Source organism: Panthera pardus, unplaced genomic scaffold (genome assembly GCF_024362965.1).
Source record: "Panthera pardus isolate Hobbes unplaced genomic scaffold, ASM2436296v1 HiC_scaffold_15, whole genome shotgun sequence".
Classification (NCBI taxonomy): Eukaryota; Metazoa; Chordata; class Mammalia; order Carnivora; family Felidae; genus Panthera; species Panthera pardus.
The window spans coordinates 15,416,837-15,438,817 of NW_026526710.1; the positions used below are offsets into that span (position 1 = coordinate 15,416,837).

The following is a 21,981-nucleotide window of genomic DNA, read 5'->3' on the forward strand; positions in this document are numbered from 1 at the left end:
CTTAAAATTTTTAAAATTTTCTAATATCAAATATTTCCCCAACTGTCTCCCAAAAATTATTTGTACAGTTTGTTCAAAACAGGGTTCAATTAAGGTCCCCCTGTTGCAATGAGTTGTATCTCTTAACTCTTTTTTAAGCTATAAGTTCCTCTTCATTGTACTTCTATCTTTACAATTTATTTGTTGAAGAAAGTAGCTCATTTGTCCTGTAAATGTACATAGTCTGGATGTGCTGATTTTTATCCCTTTATTGTTTATCATATTCCTCTGTGCCTTGTACTTCCTGAGAACTGAGAGTTATACCTAATGGCTTGAGCAGATTCAGGTTCAATTTTGGACAAGAACTCTTCTTAAGTGGCATTATATATATCTATCTGGAGGCCTGTAATATCTGGCAGTCTCTCTCTGGTGATATTAGTGGCCACTGGTGATTTCTGTTAGATCCAGAAGTTCATTAAAGATCACACATGGTAATAGTCTATCATTCCTTCTGTACCTATTAGCTGCAATATTGAAAAAAGACAAACTTCCCTACACCAATTACTTGGTTACTCTGAGGTGTAATTCATATAGGAAAAGCAGAACAATTGCTCAATTCTTTCCCATGTCCCTGCACCACACTCTCTCTCTCTACCACATCAAAATGTGTTTTCCTTTGAGCCTCATCCACAAAGGCACACTGTGACATTCTCTCCCCCAAAGCTGCAGGGAGAGGAAGACCTGGTTACCCCCCATTGTCCCCTCAGATACACATGACAATCCCCATTTAGTGAGCTGCCTTTCATGCGCTGACCTGTGGACTAGGAATCAGGGTTTCGAATGTGAGTCCAAAACCCTTGTCCTTGGAGGCTCCTTATCTAATGGCTCACGAGGGGACCTGCCAGCAAAAGACTAGTTACGCTATATACATGCATATGTGAAAATAAACATGGAGGTCTACTGTCTTCTGCCAGGATGGGGTTGTCAGCCAAGCCTCCATAGAAGCAGTGACAATTGCCTTTTGGTGATCTCTGCTCTGACTTGGTTGTCACTGAGTTATCTTCAGCACCAGCTGCCCAGACTGGTCTCAGCCATGCTGACAATCAGCAGAAGGCTGAGACTGCTGGGGCCTCTATCTTCTACAAGAGCTTGACTAAAACACACATGACTTTAGATGAAGACCAGAAGAAAACTAGAAAAACTAGACAGTTTATAGTAAGATGGCAGGAGTATAGGTGAAGTCTTTAAAAATTCTTTTCCATATTGCTATAGCATTGTTTTTCATAATAAACAAAATCGGATCAGCTTAGTGCAGCAAAAACAAAAGCAAAGCATACAAATAAAAAACGCTGTGTGTGCTAACATTATATAAAGGTCTGGCTCCCTCTGCTTTACCTCCTATATTGAGAAAACATAGCAAGTCACCCAAGAGCAGTCATCTGGAGAGAGAATAAGTCTCAGGTCTCTCTGTCCTGACTCCTGCTTGTGGGATTAGCTGAGAGTCTCTCCCTTCACACTGGGGGACACTACCACCTCAAGTATCCTTCCTCTTCCAGTCTGAGCAGAAAGAGGCTACTTGGACAAGTGCATTAAAGGATGACTCACTGACAAATTAAAATAAGATTCCCCCACCCCCAGCTTCACACCCCTCCCAGCAACATATGTTCCTTGTTCTTTTTTCCAGTGGAAAAGATCTGTGATTAGTTACAGGAAGAACCTGGTGGGCTGAGTTCTGGGGCCTTCCCTTGGTCAGGTGAAGGTATTTTCTGAAGGGGACCCAGTGCCCTCAGTGATGAGCTCAACCTACCCCTGCTCTCCTCCTCTCATCTGCCCCCAGGTCCTCTCCAGGTTCCCTTGTCATCCTGTGTCCCTTCTTTTCCATTTATTATCACCCTCTCTCCAGCCTCTGTGGCCGCTTGCCTGACTAGTGAGAGGCTGCCAAAGGGTCTCTGCCTCTTGGGGCCCACCTGCCAGGCCTTTCTATACATGGGACTCATTTCTGAAAACACTTCTGCCAAAGACACCAATGGCATATTTCATGATACTAAAGAATGACTGTAACATTTTAGGTAAATTATAGTATTAGGACTTTTAATTTTTTTTTTTAATTTTTAAGTTTATGTATTTGAGAGAGAAAGAAAACACAAGTAGGGGAAGGCCAGAGAGAAAGAATCCCAAGCAGGCTCTGTGCTATAGGCACAGAGTCCCACGTGGGACTCAAACTGATGAACCAGCCGAAGTTAGATGCTTAACCGACTGAGCCACTCAGGCTCCCGAGGACTTTTTTTTTTTTTAAAGGAGTACTTCTCAGGGCACCTGGGGGTTCAGTTGGTTGCGTCTGACTCTTGATTTTGACTCAGGCCACGATCTCACAGTTTGTGGGATCAAGCCCTGCATCGAGCTCTGTGCTGACAGCACAGAGCCTGCTTGGGAGTCTCTCTCTCCCTCTCTCTGTCCCTCCCTCGCTCACATGTGCGCGCACTCTCTCTCTCTCTCTCTCTCTCAGAATAAGTAAATAAACTTAAAAAAGTATAAAGGAGTACTTCACTTTCAGTGATACATATTGAAATATTATAGATGAAGAGATATGATGCCTGAAGCTTAATAAAGAGTAAAAAGGAAGGTGAGAACATGTGGGATATAAATGAAATAAGACAGGCCATGAGTTGGGGTCCCTGGGTGGCTCAGTGGGTTAAGCATCCAACTTCAGCTCAGGTCATGATCTCATGGGTTCACGAATTTAAGCCCCACATCAGGCTCTGTGTTGATAGCTTGGAGCCTGGAGCCTGCTTCAGATTCTATGTCTCCCTCTCTCTGCCCCTCCCTCACTCAAGCTCTCTCTATCTCTCTCTCTCTCTTAAAAATAAATAAAACAGGGGCGCCTGGGTGGCTCAGTCAGTTAAGCATCTGACTTTGGCTCAGGTCATGATCTCGCAGTCTGTGAGTTTGAGCCCCGCATCAGGCTCTGTGCTGACAGCTCAGAGCCTGGAGCCTGCTTCAAATTCTGTGTCTCCTTCTCTCTCTCTGTCTCTCCCCTGCTCATGCTCTGTTTCTCTCTGTCTCTCAATAACAAAATAAACGTTAAAAAATTTTTAAAAAATAAATAAATAAATAAATAAAACATCAAAAATTTAATTAAAAAAAAAAAGATTGGCCATGAGTTGATAATCATCGAAGCTGCAATGATAAGGAAACAGGGATTTATTATACTAGTCTACTTTACCTATTTGAAATTTTCCATTAAAATAAAAAACTTGCAAAGGATCCCTTTTGTGATAAGAACATGTAAGGACAGCGTGGCATCCAACTTCCCACCTGTCTTTCCAATTGCACCTAGACTATGCCTTAAGCTCACTCCATGTTACTTTTGGAAAGCCTAATGTACACAGGTTCCTGCTTGGCCCAACATGGTCCCTCATGCCAGACAGATAAGGTCTAGTCTCCCCTAACATCTGTATAAGGAACTTCAACATCCCTTCCTCTGTCATTCTATGACTATCTATTGTGCACATACTATGTGCCAAGCACAACACACAGCCTCTGCCCTCAGAGCACAGGCAAGTCAGGGGGAATGTGAGTAAACCTGGTAGAGTTCCACTAAGGGTTCTGATGGATATTGGTCTGGGGTGACAGGAAGCACAGAATCTGAGTTGGCTGGGAGGGTGAGGGGGCCGGGAAGGTTCCCAGAGTGAGGGCCACCTGCACACAGAGGTGTTTTCTCCTCTTGCCCAAGTTCCCCCTCGCCTCTCTCTATAGATGTTTTCTTCCCTTCAAGGCCAACTCAAATCCCACCTCCTGGGACACTGTCACTGCCCTCCCAGGCAAGATGTAGCCCCACCAATATCCTGGGAAATGGAGCACATACTGTTTATGAAGGGACCACACAAATGCTTAGAGAAGCTGGCCAGGTCACATGCCTGAGGGTGCAAGACAAGTCCAAGACTAGAGGGTGTGGCTGTTCTCTGGTAAAACAGAGGGCATGTGCTCATTCCAAAGTGCCAGCCTTCCCATGGCTGGCTGTGCATGTGGACCCAGTACTATAACTGAGGCTCTTCTATTTCTAGAAAGGCTAGATTTTATTATCTATAGTACAGTGTTGTGTCATAGTATCTGCGATACACTGTTTTATGAATAATATAATCATGTATCATGTTGTATATACTATACAACTTCTCATATACAAATTCAAATAAAATCCAAATTTGTATATGAAATCTTCAAACTAAAAAAATGCAGCTCAGATATTTTAAAAATATTTTGTATCTTGAGGGCAGTGAAACTATTCTGTAATGGTGGCTACATGTCATTACAAATTTGTCTAAACTCATAGAAAGTATAACACCAAGAGTGATCTGTAATGTAAGCTACAAATACTGGGTGATAATGTGACAATGCAGGTTTATCAATTACAATAAATGTCCCACTCTGGTAGGGGATGTTGACAATGGAGGAGATTGTGCAGGTATGAAGACAGGGGGTATACAAGAAATCTCTCTTCCTTCCACTCAAGTTTGCTTTGAACCTACAACTGCTCTAAATTACAAAATGTATTATAAAAAAAAAACAAAACTAAAAGAAACAAAGAAACCCCACTTTATAGGCCAAACCAAATGTATCTGTAGTTCAAATTAAGTCCCAGATTGCAAGTTTATAATTTCTGGCATATTTCATGTTATTTGACACTTACTGGGTATTAACACAGCTTTCTCATGTATGTGTGTTTTTCTTAATTTCAGGCTCCTTGCAGAAACAATATTTCACCTCCACTCACAAAACCTTTGGAGCCTGCTGGTGGGGACGAGTCACTCCCTGAGCAGGCACTTACTTCTGACTGGCCTCCATCTCCAACAGGGCGGACAGAGCTGATGTTCCCTTCTTGCCAACTGGGGGGCCGGTAGACTCAAGGGAGTGTGTGGCAATGGGCCCGGTCATCTGTAAGCCTTTCATGGCAGTCCCTTTCTAAAGCAGAGAAGAGGAGACAAGACCATCAGCCTCAGTGGGCTCCCTTAGCAGATGCCACTCACAGCCCAGAGCGTGCCTGCCGTATCTGTTGTGCTTGAGGCTCTGGGAATCCAATTAACAGAGGCAAGTGACATGGGTTCCTGCTATTCAGTAAATGCTTAGAACAGCTTTTCACTTCAACTGACGGTTCAAATGCCTGTCAACTCAAAACAAACTGCCTCCTTGAGGTGGGTTCCACAAATCACTTCACCCTTGTCGCACCACCAGGAAGTAAATAATGTTCTACCTAAATCACGGAAGAAGAAACTGAGTCCCAGAGAGGTTAAGTAACCTATCCCAAATCCCACTGAAGCTAGAGTTCAAGCTCTAGTCATCTGGTTTCAAAACCAAAGTTCTTTCTACCATGCAAGGTCTTTCAGAAATGTTTCTAATTATAAGCAATGCTACCCTACAAAGGGTAGCCAGTGTGGGGGGAAGAACATGGAACTTGGGGTTAAAAACACAGCTAATGAAACATCACTACTCACAGTGAAAAGGAATGAATTACTGATACAAGCCACAAATTGTATGAACTTGGGTGAATCCCAGGGGCATTATCCTGAGTGAAAGAAGGCAGCTTCTCAAAAGGTTACACATTATATGATTCTGTGTATATGACTTTTGGAAAAGGCAACAGTACAGTGATGGAGAACAGGCCAGTGGCTGCCAGGGGTTATAGATGGGGGCAAAATGTGACTATAAAGGGTGGCACGAGGGAGTTTTTTGGGAGTGATAGAACTACTCTGTATCCTGATTGTAGTTGTAGTGTTACATGAATCTATGCCTCTGTTAAAATTCACAGACCTGTACACACACACACACACACACATACACACACACACACACACACACAGAATCCCAGATCTGCCCTGTACTGGCGGGGCATATCCCATAACCCCATGAGCCTCAGTATCCTCACTGGGTGGTGTGGGGCTGAACACACCCAAGGTGCTGGAAATTCCAAAAGTAATGAGAGTTAAACAAGTATCGCTGCCACTACCCTCGAGTGACTTTTACTCAGTAATCCAGAGGAAGCAGCTGGGCTTGACATAGGGTCTCACCTGGGGAATGCACGAAGGAGCTGTGTGTCCTCAGGTAGGCAAGGGTGGTCCTGTGCCACAGAACACTACCCACTGGCTGCCTGTACCCTATCCCTCCCTCCTTCACCCTGCACTAGAGGAGAACTCACTGTTTCAGAGTTAAGATAAATGCAACTGCAGAGTAAATAAACCAGTCAGAGAGAGGCCCCTGAGATAGGAGGAGACCAAGCACAGCCCCCACGGGGCCCACAGAGCCCTACCCGCATCATGCGATCTGAGCGATGCCGCCTGCGGATCCGGTTCAAACCCTCCACAAAGCGGATAAAACCATCCAGGAGCTGCCACTCTTCTTCATCCGCCCGGGGCCTGTCCCCATAGATGTCGCAGTGGGCTTCCCCCTCTGTGATGCGCTTGGTGGCAGTGACACAGGCTGGCAGCAGCAGGAAGCGGGTCCTCCAGAACTTCAGAGACTCAATTAAGCTGTGGAGGGCCAAAGGGAGAAAAGGGGGTGGGGTGAGCAAAAGCAGACAATAAAAGCACGCCTAATGAACACCCCATCTTGACCCTGTCCTCAGAGTCGGTATGTGACGAGCAAGCTCCCCTTGAATAAGTGTTCGTCTGATGCTACATCTCATGGCTTCATTTAAAACACAAGCTTTAGGGGCGCCTGGGTGGCTCAGTTGGTTAAGCGTCCGACTTCGGCTCAGGTCATGATCTCGCAGTCTGTGGGTTCGAGCCCCGCGTCGGGCTCTGTGCTGACAGCTCAGAGCCTGGAGCCTGTTTCAGATTCTGTGTCTCCCTCTTTCTCTGACCCTCCCCTGTTCATGCTCTCTCTGTCTCAAAAATAAATAAATGTTAAAAAAAATTAAAAAATAAATAAATAAATAAATAAAAAATAAAACACAAGCTTTGGAGGTAGGCTATGAAACGTGCTTTTAGTTTATATCCCAGAGATGTCAGAATGATTCGTGCTGCCAGACTCGGTGGGGTTGTGGCTTTTAAATCACACATAAAAATTAAAAATCAAAAATGAGACACCACAGGCAGTCAGGAAAAGGTTAAGAACATGATCTATGCTGACATTTCATCAAAGAGCACTTCATCACTAAAGTTTCTGTTGTTGTACTGTGGTAAAACATACATAGCAAAATGTGCCACGTTAACAATCCTGAAGTGTACACTTCTATGCCATCAAGTACGTTCACATTGCTGTGCAACCATCACCACCACCCACCTTCTCACTGAGTTTTGTAACCCAGTGCAGATGTGCTTTTTGTTCTTCCATGATTTCTAAAACAAACATCATCTTGTAATCAGAAAAAAGGACAGACGTGTTAAAATTCAGGTACACCCAAGGCAGCCAGACGGAAAGCCAAAGCACACTCTCTGACCTGAAGTCCTCAGACCCAGCAGAACAGATATACTGATCTAAGTAATTCCACTTGTACTCCTCCAGCCGCTCATGGGAGAATTCCACCCAACAGGAGACGAACTCTGAGTCCGAGTGGGAGGGACAGAGGCTGTAGGTGTAGTGGATCTGGGCGGATTCATAAGGGTACCTGAAAAACAAAGGGCATGCCCAGAAGTCCAAAAGAGAATTCCCTCTCCTCCAATTCTTCTGGACCTTTCCATCTCCATATACTTAGCACCATCCTTGGCATTTCAACCCTCAAGTGCAGTAACCAACTCATCCCAAGGGACTGGAAACGGAAATTTCTTAGTTCTTAAACTTTGTCATTCTTTTACCCTCCCATTTTTTATTTTTAATTGGCTTTCTAGGAATCAGGCTAAACATCATAGGCTGAATCATAATCCCTTTTAGAGGAAGGTGAGCTATAACCATAAAATAATCCTAGAGAGCAAAACAGTAATTCCAAGAAAAGGAAGACCAACCACTCAACCTATCTTGAATTATGTCATGCACATAAGTCATTATGTGCACAGCATGCATTACAAACACAAGTTAGTAATGTGGACACAATTCAGGACAGTAGGTGAAAACCTTAAATTTCCAAGGACTCACTTGGGAAGGTAACGTGTCACTGTGATCATCTTATCCTTCAGCGTCACTTTGTGGAACGTTCTGCCCATACTCAGCCAGTATTGGTCCTCCTCCTCAGGGCGGTTTCGGGACACAAGGCCTAACAGAGGGGGGGTTAAAATCATTTCCTCCATCTAGTCGAGGATCATTCCTTTAACAGGCAATTGCTTCTCTTCCATATACAGTCAGAAAAAGGAGAAACAAAAGAGGCAACTCTTTTCAGGGCCAGTTTCATGGAAAAGACTTATTTTTGGTAAAAAAAAAAAAAAAAAAAAAGTCCTGAAGTTGGCAGAAATTTTCTGTTACTAAACCAGCCAGCAGCAGATTAGAGCCCGGGGTGCTGACAGCATCCAGAAGACACACTCAAAGCTGAAGAGCCTGATCCCTCAGCCTTGGAGAAGGAAAGCTCTGGATTAGATGTTAATGGGCCAAGACTCAACTCTGGGACTGAAATGAAACTCCACTCCACTCAAGCACAAGCTGCCACTCTGGCAGTTAAGGTCCTCGTCCCCAGTGTGGCAGCCAACCTACCTTTAGTTTCCGTGACTCCCACACTATGACCATGCTTTGGTCTTTTTTTTAAAGTTTATTTATTTATTTATTTAGAAAGAAAGAGATAGGGAGCACGCACAAGCCAGGGAGGGGCAGAGAGAGAGGGAGAGAATCCCAAGCAGGCTCCATGCTGTCAGCACAGAGCCCCAAGTGGGGCTCCATCTCACAAACCATGAGATCATGACCTGAGCTGAAAGCAAGAGCCAGAGGCTTAACCAACTGAACCACCCAGGCACCCAAAACCATGCTTCAGTTGTAATTTTCTTCTCTAAACATTTGCTCCTGTTGCTTTTTCTGCCTTCTCTTTCTGGGCCATCAAGATCCCACAGATCACTTACGGTCACCATCAAAATTGCCACTGCTCCAGTAAGCTAGCAGATCCCATCAGCAGTATGAATTTTACCCTGGATGTGGCTCCACATGTGCGTGTCTCACACCCTTTCAAAGTGGAGGTTCCATGAGGCCAGGGCCCAAATCTTGTTTGTCTTTAAATTTTCTGTAGCACCTGACAAAATGCCATGCCCACAGCAGGTATCGAAAACATACTAGGTGAATTGAATTGTGCATAGAAAGAGAGAAATTCTGAGGAATCAAGAAAACTATAAGCTTTTAAGAGAGTAAAAATAGTGCCTCGATGGACAACTGAGCAAAGACAAGATTCTTGTGATCTAGAAATGAAACCGGGTGCCCTCATGCAGTTCTGAGAGACAGTCACATAGGGCAGGCAGCATGGGAGTTGTCAGGATGAGAGGATGGCAGAGGTTGAAAGGACCTTCACTAGGAATGCAAAATTTCCCAGGTGATAGTGAGGGGCGGCAGTCAGGCTGCATATAAGAGGACAGGGTTTGACTCAGAGGACCCTAGGTTAAACCCCATCACTTCCATTTGTCAGCAGTGTGCCCTTGGGTACCAAACCTCTCTGAGTCTCACTTTCTGCAACTAGAGTGTGTCTGAGGGCCCCCATCTCTGCATTCCTTCTTTCTTGCAACAACCCCTTGCTGGCTGTAAGGAAGACAAAGTCATGGGATAATGTTCATGAGCACCTAGCACAGTACTGAGACCCCACTCTAAATTAGTTCCTGTTTTGGGGCATCTGGGTGGCTCAGTTGGTTAAGTGTCCAACTTTAGCTCAGGTCATGATCTCGCAGTTCATGTGCTGGAGCCCCACGTTGGTCTGTCTGCTGTCAGCACAGAGCCTGCTTCAGATTCTCTGCACCACCACCCCATCCCGCCCCCACTTGTTCTCTAAATAAATTAATTAAATAAATAAATAAACTAAAAAAAGGAAAGAAAAAAATTAATTGGTTCCTGTTTTTATCCTGCACAGCACTCTTGACAATCTGTGATCAAATAAATACTTGCGGTTTATTTAGTCTAATGCTTGTTTTGCCCAGTAGACAATAAACTTTGAGGACAGGGCTGAGGCTATTCTGTTCACTACTGGAACAGGTCCCCCTCATAACTAGTAGTCAACAAATCTTCAATCAGAAGCAATCTCACTTATGATAGTCACTTTTCCAATAACTAATAAACAACAATGATACCATTTCTGTTACTACAGAAATAAAAGGATTAAATTTATCACAGGAAAAAATAGCCAGAAAGAGTATGGTCAGGTGAGTAGACTGGCCAACTAGCCATGACATGAGACTCATGAATCGACCAGAGCAGAAGTGGATGCCAGAGGAATTATGAACCTCTAAGGGCTATTCTAGAGAAAAGCAGGTAGGAAGCCTAGATGGGCCCACTGACGCTAAATAAAGATTAATTCATTCCACTATTCCTGGGATAAAGAACAAAATCCTTCACATGGCCCTGTGAGGCCTGGGTCTCCTGACATGTCTGGCCACATCTCCAGCTTACTCCCTGTGCTCCATCCCACCAGTCTTCTTTTTGTTGCCCAGAAAGTGTCACAGTGCCTCCTGCCACAGAGCCTTTGCACATACTAATCCCTCTGCCTGGCATGTTCTTCCCATATACTTCTACCCACTCCCAACCTGGTTCTCTTCCTAGTAACTCTTGCACATAGTTTAGGTCTCACCTCAAACATCACCTCCTCACGGAAGCCATCCCTGACCCTCCAGACTAGATCAAGACCAATATTAAATATCCTTATAGCCCTTTGATTTTTCCTTCACAGTCTTTATCACAACAAGGAATTATATTATTTCATAGTATGATTAATGTTATTTTTCCCCACTGGGCTATAAATGCCCCACAGAGGAAGGGCTTCAAAAATACTGTTGAGTGAATGAATGAATGAATGAATGAATGAATATATTTATCAACCCATATTGTTGTATGCCAGGCACGGTAGTCTCCAATGTAAAGGATAAAAACGTGAGGTTGATATAGTCCTGGAACTCAAGAAGATTACTATTCAGTACAGTCTAGAAAATAAAAAGAAGACAACAAGTGATAAATAACATAATGGGCTCCCAAGAAAATCCAGAGGGAGCCCAAAGCTTCATCATAAGCAACAAGGCCTGGACTGGATAGACCACCAAGCTCTCTATCACAGATCCATACTTCTTTGATTTTCTGGCCAGAGGCACTCTAATGGAGTCAAAGATGATCTGAGGTTTTGAGCTGGGAGGTTAGGAAAGTGGGGAATCTCATTAGCTGCAAGGAGGAAGCAGGAGCCTAACAGGTACTTACTGATTGTTCTGGAAAATGATCCCTGCTTTCTGGTTCTAGGCACCCATACTTAATTCTCTCTACCTGACTTATTTCAGAAGAGCTCTCCGGAGCCTGGCTGTAACTCAATTGGCATCACTGAGTCTCTGTCACTTAGTGCCTGCCACTCACAGATGATCCATTCTTGCTTCAATGTGCTAAGCTTCACCAACAAGTAAGAGAAGATGAATCCAGAATTGGGGGGGGGGGGGGGGGCGGGAAGTATAAACTTCAGGTTTACAAAACTTCTGAGAACCTGCTGTGTGCCAGGTACTGTGCTAGAAATAACTATTGGGTCTAAAGGGACGCCTGGGTGGCTCAGTCGGTTGCGTGTCCGACTTTGGCTCAGGTCACAATCTCACAGCTTGTGAGTTCGAGCCCCGTGTCGGGCTCTGTGCTGACAGCTCAGAGCCTGGAGCCTGCTTCGAATTCTGTGTCTCCCTCTCTCTCTGCCCCTAACCCACTTGCATTGTCTCTGTCTCTCCCAAAAATAAAAATAAACATTAAAAAAAGTATATTGGGTCTAAAATATGCACTATGTACTTTGACGGTTCAGTCCTGGCTCAGCTGCCTGCTACTACAGGGTATTGCCAAAGCCAGGCTATAACATTCCTGAACTGGGTCATATCCTCTTCCTTAAAAGGAGAGTGGTAGATTAAAGAAAATTTTAAGATAAATCTGGGCCTAGTGGAGACTATATTCCTCATGTAAAGTAAAATTTTGTGAATTTTGTGTTGAAAAATAATTACTCCTAAATTTGTCTATTCCCTACCATCTTGAGAACGTACTCATACAAATTTAGTTGAAAAGAAAAAATACAAGTCCCCAGAGAAAAACTCACCTCGGCTATAGAGTGGGCTGCTGCTCAGCGGGGGTGGGACAGCAGGGTTGGGTTTCTGTGCCTTGGGCTGCACTATGATTTGGTAGCCCTGCATGAGACGCTGGCAGATGAACTCTTCAAACACCTGCTGGGCCGTCATCTGCACACCTTCCTCATCCCTCCTGAGAAAACAGACGGTTGTTCACATGGGTGTGCTTGGCCCAGGTCAGAGTGACACTCAGAGTCTATACTCCCATCCTCTGTTTTTGCTTTGACCCCACAAGCCAGCCCTGATAACCATTGTATGGTGGTTCATAAAACTATCAATCTATAAACCAGTTTTGGGAGAAATGATCAGTTGAAAAGAGGCAGAAGAAGAAGGCAAATAAAAGCTAATTGCCAATCTTAGAAAAGAAGATCAGGGATGCCTGGGTGGCTCAGTCAGTAGAGCGTTCAACTTTTGATTTCGGTTCTGGTCATGATCTCAGGGCTGTAGGTGATCTCAGGCACCTGGGTGGTTTAGTCAGTTAAGCCTCCGACTCTTGATTTTGGCTCAGGTCATGATCCCACAGTCGTGAGATGGAGCCCCATGTCGGGCTCTGTGCTGACAGCATGGAGCCTGCTTGGGATTCTCTCTCTCTCTCTCTCTCTCTCTCTCTCTCTCTCCCCCACCTCTCTCTCTGCCCCTCCCCTGCTTGTGCACATACTCTCTCTCAAAATAAATAAACATTTTTTTTAATTAAAAAAAATTTATCTTTCTCTCCCTCTGCCCCTCTCTCCAGCTAGTGCACTCTCTAAAACTTAAAAAAAAAAAAAGTTTTTAATTAAAAAAAAATTTTTTAAAGAGATTTAGTGTGTCCAGAACAAATGCAATAGAGAAATATGAGAAAGGATCAATGAGGACAAATGGCTAAAGGAGGCATGTCAATGGAACTCTAAAAAAAAATCGACAGTTCTTGCTTCAATAAAATTCTCTAAACAGAAAAGGAAGACACAAGCTTGAAAATGCAGTGTTTTGATGCATACCCCAAACCCTCCTCTGACACCGACCTGTCAATGTCTGCTTCTGGGAGGAGATCATAACAGCCCTCCGTGTAGTCGTTCTGCAGGCCCTGGCGGTCAGGGAAGTAGTCGGTGGTGAGGGGGAGACATGCCGGAGTAGTGAGAGACTTCCAGTCCACTCCAACTGTGCAACAGAAGCCTGGCACTACAGGGGGAGCAGACAGTGTCAGAACTGCCTCGTGTAACAGGAGAGAAAGGTACATGTGGTCACCAGGGCAGGTGTGGGACATGGGTGGGGTGGGGGAGAGGAATGAAAGGTGACAAAATTGCCAGGAAAGGGATGGAAAAGAAGAAAGGGGGTGGGGGAGGGAGGAAGAGAGAAACAGAGTTTGTTAGATAATGCAGTGCAAGTGCTTATCCAATCCCATCATGCAAATGGGATTCACAGCTGATATTTTTCATTTTTTGCCGATCCTCAGCTAACAGCCACAATGCCAGTGAGGTTACGGCAGGGTAGCACAGGCAGTGTTATGCATCGAAGCAAATCAACATTCCAAGAGCAGAAAACAGGCTCAAGCCAGAGCCTCTCTGGAGGACTGCAGAGTGGCCGGTGGGGAAAGAAGAGCTCAGCCAGGTTTTGGAGCAATCAGCACATGGTAGCAGAATTCAGGAATACTTTCAGAATTGCAAAAATAGGTCACAGATCCAAAAGGGTAGGAGGAGAAATCAAAGAAGGGTGTCTGGGAAAGTTACAAGGCCATAACTTCAAGAGACAGACTTTAACAATCTAGAAACGAAAGCTGCAATCAGCAGAGTGGGCCCAATCACATGGATCTGTCCTGAATCGCCTGCTCTTTGGTTAAAGCAGGGTTTCTCCACCTTGGCACTACTGACATTTTGGACTGGAAAATTCTTTGTCTTGGGGGGCTGTCCTTTGTATTTTAGGATTTGAACAGCATCCCTGGACTCTACTTACTAGATGCCAGTGGCATCTCCTGGTTGTGAAAACCAAAAACGTCTGCAGATGTTGCCACATGTCCCCCCAGGGAGCAAAATCATCCCCAGTTGAGAATCACTGACTTAAGGTAATAGGGAAGTTATCTCTTTAAGTAATTTAAGCAAATATTATTTTTCAAATCTTTATACAAGGGAGCAATCTGAAGCAAAAACACTCCATGACTTTGCCTCTGAGTATCAAGCAAGGGACACCTTAAACACCTTATCTTTGGGGTGCCGGGATGGCTCAGTTGGTTACGCATCCGACTCTGGATTTCGGCTCAAGTCATGATCTCACGGTTGTGAGACTGAGCCCCACGTTGGGCTCCGCGCTGAGTGTGTAACCTGCTTGGGATTCTCTGTCTCCATCTCTCTCTGACCCTCCGCAGCTCACACTCGCATGAACATGTGCGCGCTCCCTCTCTAACAGTAAGTAAATAAATAAATAAATAGCACCTTATCTTTTGCACAGTGCTAATGCAGCTTACATTGTGATTCACCTCTGTCTCATTCACCCTATCTCATCAGCTGACACATGGCCTCCTCGGAGCAGGTACTGCAACATCACTGACCCCTTTAAACACCTGGCCAAGCTGAACCTCCCAGAAGTTACTCAATCAGAAGCCTCTCTGCTTAGGGATCTTTCCACCACATAGTGACACACACACACTACCCAATACGACAGAATCCCACTGAACCTAGAGTTAAAGGACAAGAAGAGGACCTGACGCATGTGATAAGTCATAGTGGGAAACACACCCCATGTAGCACCACTGCCTTAGGAAATTGCAACAAAACTAACTCCCTGATCTACACAGGTCTAGGGTATTTTATTTGTTTGTTTGTTTGTTTGAATTCTATTTTAGTGTGGTAAACACACTTAACATGAGAGCTACTCTTCGCAAAATTTTAAGAGTACAACACAGGAATGCTAACTTGGGCACAGCGTTGTGCAGCAGATCTCTAGAATTTATTCATCATGCATAACTGGAACGTTATATCCACTGGTTAGCAACTCCTCACTTCCGCCTCCCCTCAAGCCCCTGGCAACCACCTACTCTCTGATTCTGTGAGTTTGACTATACACAGGCCTTGATAACTCATTAACACTTCAAGAATTAAAAAATCACAATCTAAAAGAACCTAATTGATCACCCCAATTTCCCAATAAGGCAGATGAAGGAGTAAGCTTGTTCCTAGTTCCCAGTTAGAACCAGGAGCAGAAGGAAGACACCCAATCAAAACTACAGTGGGAAGCCAGAAGCAGAAGACAATTGAATATGCTGTCTTAGATCGTTCTGGCTCTCATTAGCTTCCTGACCCTCTGGATCATAAACATCCTTCAGAAATGTTTTCTGCTGGGCACACACCAAGATACAAACATTCAAATGTCTGGTCCAAAATCCCATGGTGAGAAAAGTTCCTGATTCTTAGTTTAATGATGTTTTTTCCTTGGGCAAACAGTGTGGCCTCTTTTCTAACTCCAATATCTTTACGCCCTATAGAGAAGGACTCTGAAGAGGGCCCACAACAGAACCGTTGAATTAACAACGATAAACATGGATTCCAAAATCCAGTGCTAGGGTTGTACAGAAAGAATAGGCTCATCTATTCATTGTTGGCAGCATTCTGGAAAATAATCATCCTGCCAACCATACTTTGGGGGAAATATATTCCAGGATGTGAACTGAAAGAAAAGATATACCCACTGCACCATGTACTATACCTGTATTCAATAGTATTGCTAAAAAACTAGAAACCACCCAAAATGACCCCCAATAATAAATGATTTTTCAAACTGGGATGTAATGTGTTTGATACATGTGCTAAGTCACTAAAAATGACTAGCAGGGGGACACGTGGTTGCTCAGTGGGTTAAGCATCCAACTCTTGGTTTCAGCTCAGGTCATGATCTTGAGGTTCCTGGGTTTGACCCCCCCACATTGGGCTCTGTGCTGGCAGCGTGGAGCCTGCTTGGGATTCTCTCTCCCTCTCTTTCTGCCCTTCCCCGACGTGTGCACACATGTGCGCATTCATGCTCACTCTCTCTCAAAATAAAACATTTAAAAAAATGACTAAGGGCTCTTGGGTGACTCAGTTGGTTAAGCATCCGACTCCTGATTTCAGCTCAGGTCATGATCTCATAGTTGTGAGATCGAGCCCCGCATCAGGCTCCACACTGGATGTGGAGCCTGCTTAAGATTCTCTTTCTCCCTCCCTCTCCCCTTCCAATGCATCCATGAGTGCGTTTTCTCTCTCTCTCTCTCTCTCTCTCTCAAAAAAAAAAAAAAAAAGAGGGGTGCCTAGGTGGCTCAGTCAGTTAAGTATCCAACTTGGGCTCAGACCTTGATCTTGTGGTTCATGAGTTCAAGCCCTTGCATCGGGCTCTGTGCTGACAGCTCAGAGCCTGGAGCCTGCTTCAGATTCTGTGTTTCCTCTCTCTCTGCCCCTCCCCCACTCATGCTTGGTCTGTGTCTCTCAAAAATAAACATTAAAATTTTTTTTAAATAATAGAAAAAGAAAAAAAAATGACTAATATGAGGAGTCAGAAGAAGTAGTAAAAGGATTATTTAGTTAATTATAAGTGGGAAGAAAGATTCAGTGATGTATATCTACTGGTCACAGCTAAGTAAAATAAAGTCTACCAGGTGGTAGGATTTTTTTTTTTTTTTTTTTTTTTTGGTATTCTGCTATTATAGATATTTAGATGTGCTCTTCCTGCAGATATTTCAACAGATAAAGATGATTAAAAAAAAATGCAACCCAGTCAAACAATTTCAACTACAAGTATGTAAACGGTTCTAGTCCCTCTTATTCCTTTGTTCCCCAGAGCCATCACAAGGCCTTTAAGGGCTAAGGCCAGTTCTGAATTGGCGTAAGGACCTCATGGGAATTCCATTACCCTTCCCACGTGCTGCCGAATCACATTCGAGAAGAGGTTATTTGGCCACTCCTCTCTTCACTTTCCACTGGAGAGGCTGAAAATTTTTCCTTTACCACATTGCCTTCTGGTACCCAGAGATGTGTGGACTTCCCACAGAGCTCCCCCTTGCTTCCTCATGCTCTGACCACCCCCGCCCTGACCCCACCCCAGTCAGCTGCTCCCTCTTACTTGGATCTGGAGAGGTAGAAACACTGTCCTCTAGAGAATCCTTGTTTTGGGTCCTAGGATTCATACCTATGGAAAGATGAAAACAGCTTAATGAGGCTCATTCTATAAAATAAAGAAATAAATGAAAGTACTGGCCAGTTATGGTTGAAAAAGCCCAAAATCATAGCTAAAAATAAAAATGTGAACCAAGTACAAATTCTGTGAATATTTCAAACAGCACAAAAGAATCAATCAAAGAAAAATGAGCAATCTAAAACTTGGGAATGATCCAGAACGTTACTCTGAGGTTATCAATACCATTCTTTGCCCAATGAGACCATTAGCATTGGCTTACATGCACACGCGCGCACACACACACACACTAGCAAAAAGCAATCCACCATTTATTTTAAGAAAATGGCTATATTTCAAAGTCACTTCAACTAATTGGATAAATCTTTAGCAAAAACAAAATGACCTATTTAAAGTTTATTTCACTTATCAGTCATCATTATCTGGAATTTCCTTCTCCAAATCATAGCTTTCTGGAATATGACCTAAGACATATTAAAACTCACCACTTTAAGAGAAAAACAATGATTTTCCCTATAAGTGTCTGAAAGAAAAAACAGAAAGATCTTTGAAATGCAACTTATTGCCTGAAAAGTAACAGAACTAATTTTAAAGTACATATCAATATTTATTTTTTTATGTTTATTTATTTTTGAGAGAGAGAGAGCGAGAGACAGACAGAGTGTGAGCGGGGGAGGGACAGAGCAAGAGGGAAATAAAGAATCCGAAGCAGGCTCCAGGCTCTGAGCTGTCAGCACAGAGCTTGACACAGGGCTCAAACTCACGAGCCTCGAGATCATGACCTGAGCCAAAGTGGGACGCTTAACCAACTGAGCCACCCACGTGCCCCAAAGTACATATCAATGTTTAAAGGTCCCTTTCTAGACACATATACTTACTAGAAAATTATGGTACTATGAAAAAGATTGGGAAAATCCTCACCAAACTGTCAACAGTGGCTACCTCCAAGGAGAAAGGTGGGGGAGGTGACAGGAGGTAAACCAGAACTTACAGTTTTTATTCTAGATACTTTTGTGTCATCTGAATCTTTTATAACAAGAATAAATACGTATAAGTCCCTCATGGAGTCTTTGAAAGGACAAGCCACAACATGGGAGAAAACATCTGCAAATCACCTATATAGCAAAGGACTTGTAGCCCTCAAAACTCAAGAATAAGAGCACAACTTAATGAGAAATAGGGCAAAAGATTTGAACATTTCACTGAACACATACAGAAACCAAATAAGCACATGAAAAGATGCTCAACTTCCTCAGCCATTAGGGAAATGGCCAGTTAAAAGTACAGATACCTCTGCAGACCTCTTGGAATGGCTAAAATGACAAGTTATGCCAAGTGTGAACAAGATGTGGAACAATGGAAACCCTTATTCATTGATGGTAGGAATGCAGAATGGTGCACGGCTTTGGAAAACAGTTTAAAAAAAATAATAACTTTTTTTTTAACGGTTTATTATTTTTGAGAGACAGAGAGCATGAGCAGGGGAGGGGCAGAAAGAGAGGGAGACACAGAATCTGAAGCAGGTTCCAGGCTCTGAGCTGTCAGCACGGCAGCTTCTTTAAAAGTTAAACAGGGGCACCTGGGTGGCTCAGTCGGTTAAGCGGCCGACTTCAGCTCAGGTCATGATCTCATGGTTTGTGAGTTCAAGCCCCGCGTCGGGCTCTGTGCTGACAGCTCGGAGCCTGGAGCCTGTTTCGGATTCTGTGTCTCCCTCTCTCTGACTCTCCCCCATTCATGCTCTGTCTCAAAAATAAATAAACGTTAAAAAAAAAAAAAAGTTAAAAAAAAAAAAAAGTTAAACAGATAGGGGTGCCTGGTTGGCTCAGTCAGAAGAGCATGTGACTCTTGATCAGGTTAAGGTTGGTTAAGCAGCCAACTTCAGCTCAGGTCATGATCTCATGGTTCCTGAGTTCAAGTCCTGCATTGGGCTCTGTGCTGACAGCTCAGAGCCTGAAGCCTACTTTGGATTCTGTGTCTCCTCTCTCTCTGTCCCTCCCCTGCTCACACACTCTCTCTCTCAAAATAAATAACCATTAAAAAAATTTTTTTAATAAATACGTAAAAATAAAAGTTAAACAGATATTTTACCGTTTGACCCAGCAATTCCATGCCTACGAACTTACTCAAGAGAAATAAAAAAAAAAACTGTTATGTAAATGTTTACGGTAGCTTTATTCATAGTTCCCCAAACCTGGAAACAGTCCAAATATTTTGCAAATGAAGGGATAAACAAACTAATATATTCATATGATGGAATGCAACTCAACAATAAAAAGTAATGAACATTCAACAACTTGGATGAATCTCAAATGAATTCTATGCTGAATAAAAGAAGCCAGACTCAAAGAGCTACATACTGTATGATTCCATGTGCGTGACATGCTGGGACAAGACAAAACTAAAGGGAGAGAGAACAGATCATCGGTTGCCAGGGGACAGGGGTGTGGCTGAGTACAAAGGGGCCACCCAAAAGAATGTGGGGTGAAATGGAAATGTTCTGTATCTTGATGTGTTGGTGGTTATATGACTGCATGCATTTGTCAAAACTCACAGAACTGTACACTAAAAACAGTGAATTTTACTGTATGTAAATTTTAAAATTAATAAATTTTTAAGAATTTAAAAAGAGATATCACATGGCCAAACAATTTTAGAACTTCTTTTTTGGAACTGCCTTCAGTAGATTTTTTTTTTTTATTACCATTCATCATAATAAGATACAACTGATTTATTAAGTCAAATAAGCATAGTGTTTCATTTTATTCAAACCCCTACTATGAGGCAGATATGAAGAAGGTACTATTCCCCTTCTACAGATGAACTAAAGCTCAGAGAAGTGAAGTAACTTACTGAAGATCACACAGTAAGTAGGTGAAACCAGCATTTAGACTCTGCTCAACTCTACAGACGTCTTATTTCCTGACTCTCCATCTGGGGCACCAGTTTTCAGCTATTGAAAATGTTATCTCTTCTTTGTCAACAGTCAAAAGCCATTTGGAGCTAAATTTTCTGAAAAAGCTATCCTGGCTGACAACATCCATTTTCATGCAAACACAAAACGAACTATTAAGAAGTAACGAAGTGGATTTTCTTGTTTAGCCTGAGAACTGGTATGAAGGCACTTACAAAATCAGAATTCTCAAAGCATTCTGAGCAATAGGAAATTATTAAATACATTACCTCACAAGTTGAGATGCTAAATTTGGTCATTAGAGAATCTTTTCTTTCTTTCTTTCTTTCTTTCTTTCTTTCTTTCTTTCTTTCTTTCTTTCTCTCTCTCTTTCTTTCTAGAAAACTGAATCCAGACTTGGTCTGTAAGAACTGAAATTCTTAGACTAATAAAAAAACAGTTCAACTTATAATTTTGTGGGCAATTCCTTGAGCTCAAAGAGGCAACCAATAGGATCCTAGACAAGAACTGCACCATCTCTAACAGACAAAAGCACATATAAGGCCGCCAGTCTTTTATGCTACACACACACACACACACACACACACACACACACACACACACACACACACACTTTACTTTTTAAAAACAATGAAAAATATTTAAAGAAATATTTTAGGCTCTTTCATGAGGCTCTTTATACACAGTTTCCTTGCAGTTCAATCTAACATACTGCCTCTCCCACCAGCTCTGCCTATGAGACTTATTTTCAGTCAAACGTGCTGGCTGTTGGCATATGACAAGTCCCACAACTTGAGATGACCAACATGAGACCTCACGGTCAGTCAGTTCTGCTCTAACCTAATATTTGTGAATGAGACCTCACTCTCAACATTCAAAGCCAGACATTCACCTTGGGGAGCCAATGCTGAAAGTCACCATCTTAGCTTGGCCTTTTGACATCTGTTCAGAGTCAAGAAGTCTGAACATGTTCTTCGCTTGCTAACCTCAGGCCAAAATGGGTAATCCATGTGGGACCTGTGGGACTGACCCTGGGTGACATCTAGAAGCCTGTGTGTGGGACTAGTCATTTCTCCTCTCTGGACTACAGATATGGCACTTTCCCACAAAAATCCCAAGCCTGTGGGGCGCTTGGGTGGCTCAGTCGGTTGGGCGTCCGACTTCGGTTCAGGTCATGATCTCACGGTCCGTGAGTTCAAGCCCCATGTCGGGCTCTGTGCTGACGGCTCAGGGCCTAGAGCCTGCTTCAGATTCTGTGTCTCCCTCTCTCTGATGCTCCCCCGTTCATGCTTTGTCTCTCTCTGTCTCAAAAATAAATAAATGTTAAAAAAAAAAAAATCCCAGCCTGAGTGAATGACTCTGAGGCCCTTTCCTCCAGTCTCAGCGTGCTGTTTTACTTTTACTTCAGCTCTCAGGCTGCTACATGTACCTAATACTCAACACAAATACCAAGCTGCAGATTCTGAGTCCTAATATCACAGGGAAAGAAAGCATGGCATCTAGTTATTTTCTTTTCCAAAAACTATCTAGAGCACTTATTCCCCAATGAAGGGAATGACAGTGGCTGAGAAGTCTTATAAATGGGTGCCCACTCAAAGAAACAGAGGGATAAAAACTATCTCCCCAGGAGGGAGGGGAGTGGGAGACAGGTGATAGATACTAGGGAGGGCACTTGTGATGAGCACTGGGTGTTGTATGTAAGTGATGAGTCACTGAATCCTACTCCTGAAACCAATATTGCACTCTATATTAACTAAAATTACACACACACACACACAC

At 43.3% G+C, this 21,981-nt stretch overlaps 1 protein-coding gene across 13 annotated transcripts in view; it reads right to left on the reverse strand.

The window, feature by feature from the left end:
- The window catches only part of DEPDC5 (DEP domain containing 5, GATOR1 subcomplex subunit), a 126,494-nt gene that overhangs the window by 39,397 nt on the left and 65,116 nt on the right, over positions 1-21,981 (reverse strand). For 8 of the 13 annotated variants that reach the window (XR_002074492.2, XM_019426791.2, XM_053902157.1 and 5 more), the window contains 7 exons: positions 17,220-17,285; positions 13,160-13,343; positions 12,131-12,291; positions 8,044-8,161; positions 7,412-7,579; positions 6,281-6,500; positions 4,805-4,938 (listed from right to left, as the gene is read on the reverse strand). Coding sequence is in view for 10 of the 13 variants with exons in the window: in XM_019426791.2 (XP_019282336.1) it covers positions 4,805-4,938; positions 6,281-6,500; positions 7,412-7,579; positions 8,044-8,161; positions 12,131-12,291; positions 13,160-13,343; positions 17,220-17,285 (1,051 nt within the window). In the remaining 3 variants the exon portion in view is untranslated. Of the gene's footprint in view, positions 1-4,804; positions 4,939-6,280; positions 6,501-7,411; positions 7,580-8,043; positions 8,162-12,130; positions 12,292-13,159; positions 13,344-17,219; positions 17,286-21,981 lie in introns of those variants that run through there. The other 5 variants (XM_019426796.2, XM_019426794.2, XM_019426792.2 and 2 more) reach the window with 3 other exon arrangements.